Source organism: Austrofundulus limnaeus, unplaced genomic scaffold, assembly GCF_001266775.1.
Source record: "Austrofundulus limnaeus strain Quisiro unplaced genomic scaffold, Austrofundulus_limnaeus-1.0 Scaffold1782, whole genome shotgun sequence".
Taxonomy (NCBI): Eukaryota; Metazoa; Chordata; class Actinopteri; order Cyprinodontiformes; family Rivulidae; genus Austrofundulus; species Austrofundulus limnaeus.
In genome coordinates, this window is record NW_013954184.1 from 3,696 (window position 1) to 12,855 (window position 9,160).

General features: G+C 39.3%; 1 protein-coding gene across 3 annotated transcripts in view; it reads left to right on the forward strand.

Moving 5' to 3' along the window:
* The window catches only part of slc38a4 (solute carrier family 38 member 4), a 23,049-nt gene that overhangs the window by 2,644 nt on the left and 11,245 nt on the right, over nt 1-9,160 (forward strand). Inside the window, exons 2-10 of one of the 3 annotated variants that reach the window (XM_014033597.1) lie at nt 2,634-2,903; nt 2,987-3,074; nt 3,161-3,276; nt 4,300-4,373; nt 4,582-4,674; nt 4,758-4,839; nt 4,928-5,010; nt 6,329-6,387; nt 8,186-8,446. In XM_014033597.1, the coding sequence (XP_013889051.1) occupies nt 2,770-2,903; nt 2,987-3,074; nt 3,161-3,276; nt 4,300-4,373; nt 4,582-4,674; nt 4,758-4,839; nt 4,928-5,010; nt 6,329-6,387; nt 8,186-8,446 (990 nt within the window). In that variant the 5' untranslated portion in view covers nt 2,634-2,769. Of the gene's footprint in view, nt 1-2,554; nt 2,904-2,986; nt 3,075-3,160; nt 3,277-4,299; nt 4,374-4,581; nt 4,675-4,757; nt 4,840-4,927; nt 5,011-6,328; nt 6,388-8,185; nt 8,447-9,160 lie in introns of those variants that run through there. The other 2 variants (XM_014033599.1, XM_014033598.1) reach the window with 2 other exon arrangements.

The following is a 9,160-nucleotide window of genomic DNA, read 5'->3' on the forward strand; positions in this document are numbered from 1 at the left end:
ATATAATATAATATAATAATTAAATTACATTTCCTTGAGATTTTTTATTTACTCTTTTTATGGTAAAGGTAAACCTAAAGGTTTTATCACATCCAGATTCTGACAACCTGGAACATTTTCTCATGTCTCCCCCTGAACCAGAGAACACAGGGTTCAAAGTATTTGCCAGGAACTGTTCTCCTGTTGAGAGTTTTCCCCGGGCATCAGGATGTGTTTTTTCTGTGCCAATGAAAAAAATATTAAACTAAAAAGAGGATATAGATTTTTTTAAAGTATTTTCCTTAATATATTGTTTAAAACAAAGAGTTCAGGGGATGCATAGATCCAACAGAGCAGACAGGAACTTGACTGAACACAGCTTGTAGAAAATATGTTCTTACTTGTTATTGAAAAATTTAGAAAGATAAAAAAAATATTTTAAATGTTTATTAAAAATGCAGATGTTAATGAATTATCCTGATTGACATCTTTAAATAACCCAAATAATAACAGCAACGCAGTTGATTTGGGTGTAATGTCATTCCTAGATGTGCTTTCTGGTTTTTTAGTCTAATAAAACATGAACAACCGTGTTGGTCTGGATGTGTTTGTTTCCATGGTTTGTTGGTTCTTTTCAGTGTGGAGCACTTATTTTTTCTTCCAGCTCGCTCAAAGAGCTCTTTGTATGAGACACAAAGAACACTGTAAATCTTTTTTTTTTTTTTTTGTGGTTGTTGCCTTTTGAGTCATGTTGTTCTTTGTTGTCTCTTACATAACCTATTGATGAACATTAGTTATAGAAAACAAAAGTAGATGACATTCTTGGCACACCTTTGTTTTTTTTGTTTTTTTTTTTTTCTAAAGGCAGTTCAATTTAACCTTTTCAAGAACAAGTTCTTGTTAATGGTGGGGATCATTGGGTTTCATGAACTTACGGTAATCTTTTTAAATACCCATTATAGCATGTAGGAGTTGGATTTTGAATAAAGATGCACAAAGTAATTAAACTTTTACCACTGCTGCTTTGAGATTTTAGCGCTTCCCATGTAGTTGTGTCCCAGTGGTCAACAGATGGTCTAGACACCATGAACTTAAAGCTAGACTTCGATTAAATCAACTGCTATATAGATGGAAAAAATTGATCCGGTTCATCTTTGTTTATGGGTCAAAGAGGTCTTCTTCAAGGAAAAACGGAGTCCCTTATTTCCAGGAAATGTTTTACAGGTTAGACAGCTCCAATCTGAAGTGTTTGCCATCAAGGCCAAAAGGCTCTAGAAGGGACTGATAAGCCTGAAAACAAATACATCTGTAGGCCTGTGAGAAGTTACAAACTAACTCTTGGATAAACTTTAGCAGGCTGGTTAGAGTAGGTCAGACCAGAATTCTTTAAAATCGTTCTAACCTGTAACTATTTCAATTCAGTTCAATTCATTTATATAGCACCAAATCACAACATATGTTGTCTCAATGCACATGAAAAAAGAACAATCTAAAGAAGAAGCCAGCAGATTGTGTTGAATCACTTCATCACAGTCTCCCATCCTGAGCAAACGGTGGAGAGGAAAAACTCCCTGCTAATCAGGAAGAAACCTCCAGCAGAACCAGGCTCAGGACAGGCGGCCATCTGCCTCGACCGGCTGGGTTGGGGGACAGGAAAGAGACACAGCCAAACACAGAAGAACTGGTCCTTCTTCTAAGAAAGAGACAAAAAGAAAAAAAGAAAAAACATGTTATTGATAGAAATAATTACAATAAACATGTAGAGAAGAGAGATTAAAGACAACAGCAGAGTGAAGAAATGTGCTCAGTTTGTGCTCCAGCAGTCTAAGTCTATAGCAGCAGAAATGAGAAATAATTCAAGAAACCTAAGTCTAATTATAGGATTTATCAAAAAGGAAAGTCTTCAGTCTAATCTTAAAAGTAGACAGAGTGTCAGTTTCACGGACAGAAACTGGAAGTTGGTTCCATAAGAGAGGAGCTTGATAACTGAAAGCTCTGCCTCCCTACTTTTAGAAACTCGAGGAACCACAAGTAAACCTGCAGTCTGAGAGCGAAGTGCTCTGTTAGGAAAGCATAGAACAATAAGATGTTTAATATATGATGGAGCTTGGTTGTTAAGAGCTTTGAATGTTAGGAGTAATATTTTAAATTCTATTCTGAATTTGACAGGGAGCCAGTGGAGAGAAGCTAAAACTGGAGAAATATGGTCTCTCCTTCCAACTCTTATTAAAACTCTAGCAGCAGCATTTTGGATTAACTGAAGACTTCTTAAAGAGTTTTTTTTTTTTTTTGGATGCCCAGATAATAAAGAATTGCAGTAATCCAGCCTAGACATGATAAATGCATGAATCAGTTTTTCTGCATCATTTTTGGTCAAAATATTTCTAATTTTAGTGATATTACGTAGGTGGAAGTAGGCGGTCCTGGTAACATTTTTAATGTGGGGGTTAAAAGACATATCCTGATCAAAAACGACACCGAGTTTCTTTACATTAGAACTGGGAGCCAGAATAATGCCATCCAGAGAAGGTGAAAGGCTGCAAAGTTGATCCCTAAGATGCTCAGGTCCAAAAACCAGAACCTCTGTCTTATCTGAGTTTAGAAGCAGAAAGTTGAGTCATCCATGTTTTTCCTCTTTCTTTTATTACTTTTAGGAATTTCTTGTAACTTACAAACATCCAGGCAGAGTTAAGGAAGAAGGACTTGGTGCCATCTCTCTGTGAAGTCTCCACCCTGAAAATCCCAAAAAGCCAAATTTTCACCACGTCTCGCCCTGCCTTGTCCCCCAAGATGCCAAAGGTTCGTGAATTAATGGAGCTTCAAAGGGTCCCCACGGAGGATGATGATGACAGCACCGCCAGCCTGAACGGCCACTTCAGAGATCCCATGGACTCGGAAAAGGGAACCCTGAACAGGTCAAGAAAGTAAATTAAAGCATTATAGCTTCAAAATGACAAACCATCATTTTTGCTCATGCTTCTGACTATATTCTTGTTCTTTGCTGCAGCCATTTTGTGGACGATAATGAAGACGGAGAAGACCACCAGTTCCTGTCGAATGGTTTACCAATGAAGAAGAAATATGAGGAAGAAGATGTAAGATCAATGATGTTAAGGTTATCGATCAACAGACTGTAAAAGCAGATTGCAGATTCCGATTAATCTGAATTTTCCTCACACAGTTTCCTGGCCATGCTTCCTTTGGCATGTCTGTCTTTAATCTGAGCAATGCCATTATGGGCAGTGGGATTCTGGGCCTGTCCTTCGCCATGGCAAACACTGGCATCGTTCTCTTTACGTAAGTCTAGAATAACAGAGACTCGGCATGAATGTTTATTCATGGGACTCTTTAGCTGGTAAAGTTTGTCACTCTTGGTAGCTTAGCATTTAGCAACATGTAGTTTTGTGGTAACAAAGATCATGTTTGGATTTCTGATTCGTCTAGACTCAAAGAAAAGCTTTGGAGGATAAAACATTATGCTTAATATCTGGTCTGTAAAGAAATCTCACTTATGATCATCAGCTAGCTGGCCTTTAGCTACATCCCTACTATCCTTTGTCTAAATCGTGGATATTTTCCAACATCCCACTGTCACCCTGAATCTTTAGTAAAGCTCTAGATTTACTGGTCTGTCTGTGTTCCAACCCTCACCTGTGGTCATGAGGCGTGGATCCAGACCAAAAGAACGAGATCCCAGATACAAGCTTATGAAATTAGCTTCTTTTATAGGGTGGCTAGTCTCAACCTGAGAGATAGAAAGAAGAGCTCCGTCATACGAGGGGAGCTCGGAGTAGAGCCGCTGTTTAATCAGTTGGGCTGATTTGAGTATCTGATTATGATTCCTCCTGGACCCCTTCCAAAAGAAGTTTTACAGGCACATCCCACCAGTAGGAGGCCCCAGAACTTGCTGTAGCTCTTCTCTGGCCTGGGAATACCACAGGATTCCCTTAGGAGTAATTGTAGTTTTTCAGCATTGATTGGAACGCTACGAAAAATGTTGCAGCAGCTAAAGCCAACACCAGCAGTATTTTTCACTGTACTTCCAGTATCACCCTGCTGATCAGTGGAATGTCATTTTAAGAATCCTGCGACTCCATAGCACAGACATGACTCTGCATGGTTCACCATGCAACCTTGCTAAAATTGACAGGACAGGGTGTCCAATGCGTCCAAATGACATCTCTGAGCAGCTGCAGGGTGTCACTTCGCTGTAACTTCCTCTAATGAGAAGAAATAGTATGTTGAATTTCTAGGACAGCATCAAATCTTCTTGGATGAGCTTTTATTTTTACTTAATGTTTTTTATTCTTTTCTGTGTAGAATCCTCCTGATTGCTGTGGCCATCCTATCTTTATACTCTGTACACCTGCTCCTGCTGACGTCTAAAGAGGGAGGTCAGTATTCAAGTGAAGATCAGTTTTCTCCCAAGTGACCAATAAGAAGTTTTAAATTAGTGTTGCCCAAACTCAAGGGATGTGTTCCCTCTGCTAGTAGCTCATAAATAAATGTTCATATGTTAGTTTTTTATATATACAATGTGTGGTACTTTCATTGTCTTAGTCGATGGTTGATGTTTTTTTCTATTTTTTTAATTTGGTTTAGGATCCCTGATATATGAGACGCTGGGAGAGCGAGCCTTCGGTTGGCCAGGAAAAATGGCCGCCTTTATTTCGATAATCATGCAAAACATTGGAGGTAAATCTTAAATACGTGACCCTAATTTTGTTGTAAATTTATGCATTTTTAGAGAATATAATTCTTTTCTCGTCGTCTTTCAGCCATGTCCAGCTACCTCTTTATTGTGAAGTATGAGCTTCCAGAAGTCATCAGAACCTTCATGCACTTAGAAGAGAACTCTGGGTGAGCCTCTGTTCTCTTGAGCAGCTAAATGTACCACCTTGAGTTAATATTCCATTCCTGCAGTTTTAAACCTGTGTTATATTTGCAGGGAATGGTACCTGAATGGCAACTACCTGGTGGTCTTTGTGTCGGTCGGAGTCATTCTGCCGTTATCTCTCCTCAAAAACCTGGGTAAGACCACAGATTCTCTAAACTACATAAGCTGAGAGTGRTCATGAAAATGTATTTTCCTGATGATTCATTAAGCTGATGAACTTGATTTGTATCTAAAATCATTTGGCCCTTTTTTGCTTCCGTACTAAATATTGGTTTTGGTTTTACTGTCAAATATGAGCCCCCTGCATCTGAACCACTTGGCACTTCCATGTCCTTGCAGCTGTCCGTAGTCATCTTCACCAAACCAGATGTAACCTGACACCCAGTTTACATCTGACTACTCAAAGGGAAAGAATTCTTGGAGAACATTTTTACGGATCCTGAGAAGCTTATAACACTGAGTGTTTCTAACCTGGTGTCTTTCTTTTGAGGGACACGAAGGTTTGATTAAAACACAGTGTCTCTTTTGGGGAGAGTAAAGGGCCCACTTATGATTAGGGTTGGGCTATATTGGCAAAAACATTAATCACAATTAATTGTTGTATTTAGCCTATAACGATTAAATTGACGATTAATCCCCTGAAGTCCATGGACACCCTTATGTCCTAGTCACATGACCAATTTAGTGGGAAATATTTGCTCTTCATAAAAATCTGTTCCAAATTGTCAAAATTAAAGACTTCCGGCTATACATCAAATTTTAAATTGTGTTGATAGATAAATGAATTACAGAATTTTTTTTTAAATGTTAGTCATATTTGAAGCGGAGAGGAGCATTGAGCAGACCAACCAGGGAAATATCCAGTCAATCTGCCTGGTGGCATTAATCGTATTAATTGTCAAGTGCCAAAAAATAATCGATTAATGTTTTTCTGACGATTAATTGCACACGATATGATTATGCCCAACCCTACTTATGAGGCCTCCGCTCACATGGGTTTCGCCCATCCCCATATACCATAAACCATAACCATAACTTGACACTCGTCCAGACCTTAGTCAGCTCTAACGGTCAGGAGTTATAGGAACATAATCTTGGTATTAGGTCTGTGGTCAGCTCCACCACTCAGACAAAATTTATATACCTGCTGGTCAACTACCAGAGAAAACTATTAAAGAATAGTTGATGAACTTATTTAATGACAAAACATGCTTGCATTAAATTTTCTTTGTGACTATTAGATTTATACGTAAGTTTCGTCTTTTAGGCATAAATTTGTACGGAACAAGATCAGTGATTTTTTTTTTCACCGTGGCACTAGTTGTGTTCTGTATGAATGAAACTTGTTCAGAGAAGGGGGGGGGGNTTTTTATTTTATTTTTGTTTGTTTTGTTTTTAGTATTTCTTTTATTTAATTCCATTCTTGTGTTTGTTTGTTTTTTGTTTTTGTAGGTTACCTGGGCTACACCAGTGGATTTTCCTTGTCCTGCATGGTCTTTTTCCTGGCTGCAGTAAGTTCAGCTTTCAAGATGAATGCTAACACATTGCTAATTCATGGGTTAGCAGTCTTTGCATTGCTTTACCTGTTTTTAGATAGCTTGTTCATGTGCTTCTAGGACAGAAATCATGAAAAATATGATAGTCAACAAAAAAACAAGAGAAGGCTAGACAAATTTGACACGCAACTGCTAACTTAGCATGTTTGCTGTTTAGCAAAGGGGAGTTTTGACTGTAAATTATACGAGCTGTGTCTCCATTCTGGGGTTGCAGCCAACATAGAGTGCATTTGTCGGCTGCTTATGTCACTGCACCGCGCCGTGGGCTGTCCCAATTCGAAGGCGCCTACCCATGTGGCCGACAAAACCCAAAAAATGTAAGCTGCAACTGAGTATCCTATGTGGCTGACGATATCCCAGGATTCATTGTGCTATCAGCAAACTAAACAGAAAATAACTAAAAAAGAAAACAACGACAGTGTAGTTTGGAAATTTATCATGAACTGAATAATTTGTTTGTAAAGCTGGCATACACCTTAACACAAATCTATGTTTAGCAACTTAACTGATGATTTTTAAATGGTAAATGGACTGTACCAACCAGGATACTCAAAGCCCTTCACACTACAATCTGTGTCATCATTTACCCATTCACACAGCACTCTATTAGGTCTCTGCAAAGCTAACATGTACAATCATCTATGGAGACTAATCAGTGCTTTAAATCACATTCATAAATTGATGGGACACACATCAGAGGCATTAGGGTGAAGTATCTTGCCTGAGGACACAACAACTGAGGCAGCTGGAATAGGGGATCGAACCTTCAACCTACCGGTTCCAGGACAACTCCCCTAACCACTCTGCCGTGAAAACATGGCTATAGTGTTTAGCTAACTAAATTAACTTTCTGTTTTTGTAAGTAAATAAAGTAGCATATGGCCCATATATCACTAATGCTAAATAAATACACAACTGCTTGCCAGCATGGTTGCTGACAGTTTTGACAAAAAGCAAATCTAAAAGAAAAACGGTGGTCACCAAGTCATGAGAAACCCAACACAAATTCTATTTGCATTAGCTTTTTAGCAAAAGAAACAGCTCTGCTGCTCCTTAAGTTGCCAAAACTGACAATGCCTAAAGCTGGCAGTATGGTCGCTCAGCAGCTGACCGGACGACGTGCCGTCCTGTGGTTGTTCGGCGTTCGTTTTCGCACCCACCTTTCATAGCTCCTGAGACACCCCGCACCGAGCTCCTGGGAAACCCCTCCTGCTGCAGCATACAGCACTGCATGGGATTTCTTCCTGCTGAAGTCCACAATGCAGGGAAAAAAAAGTCTGAGACTCGTCACTCGACGTTTATCCACAAACTGGTTCAAGATTAAGCTCCAAATTTTTTATCAGTCAGATTCCATCGTGGGAAAACATCTGTTTTTATCCCCTATTTATGAGTTTTTGGCTGTTTGACTGTCTTTATAAATTGCCGTTTCCTGGTACAACAGTCGGCTCTAGAAGCGAGCTGGGTTTTTTTTTCTTTTTTCTTTTTTGAAGCGAGTTGTTGAAGCAAAATGCAGCGTCAGAGCGCTTTCAGCACAAACACTCCCACAAACTTCTGACCAATCACACAATAAAGTTCTTGTGTTCTTATGTGGAGGGGGGTAAAAAAGTTCGACCTGTGGGTCACGACAAGGAAGTGCTATGGTGCATGATTTTGTCATGAAACCGCGACAGTTTGGCACGATTTTGGCAGTTCGTATGCAGTATACTGCTTGCTTAACTTGTGTCTGTTTTGATTCATTTTGTTTTTCTTTCAGGTGATCTACAAGAAATCCCAGCTCCCCTGCCCTCTTCCCTTCTTTTACGGCCATTCGGCTAACCTCAGCATGAACTCCTCGGACATGTCGGGTCTGTACACACTGCCGAGCAACACCACTCAGATGGACTTTTCGCGGGCCGACGTTTCCTCGACTGTCCTCAGCGGACACAATGTTCATCAAACCGCAGGGGTCCACTATCAGCCCCACCCGAGCGACGAGGAGATGTGCACCCCCAAGTACTTTGTCTTTAACTCCCAGGTGAGACGGCAACAGACGTGGCATGCCTTGAGAAGTCCAAACTTGTATTAAGCCTGCTCTGGGTTCCATTTAAAGAAAATGTTGTGAAAACGAGCTTGTTTAATGTTTTCTACCAACCTAAATATGAAGTCAGAGGAAAAGTTAAGCACAGAAGCTGGGATTTAAAGAAACGAGCTGAAGCTTGAGTTTAGTAGAGGTGCAGAGAACTGCATGCTTATTCGGTGAACTCGCCAAGGCATGTTTTACAAAAGGTGGGGCTTTTAGGTGTGTGGGGGGCGGTTAGGGATTTGTGCCTGTGCCTGTATCATCATGAATCCTAATAAAAGTATGACAAGAAGCTTTAGATTCCCATGAGGCCAAAGGGTTAATTAAGGTAAACAGGGATTATACATTTCCCAGGTAAAGTAGCCATTTTACTTCAAAGTACCTAAAATATCGCTGCGAGAAAAAGAATGTTGACCAAAAAGTAAGACCAAAACTAAGAACATGCATAGAAATTAACTTGATTGCATGTTTTAAATATTTTCATTTAAAATGGAATACTTCAAATTATAGCAGGGTTACAGTTTGCAATAAAAATACAAGTTCCTTTTTTTTTTTGCCTTTTTTTACCCATCACTTGGACTTTTTTACGGCAACTTATTTATTATTTATTTATTCTAACATTCTTCTTCTTTTTTGTTATTGTTGTTGTTGTTATTGTTGTTATTGTTG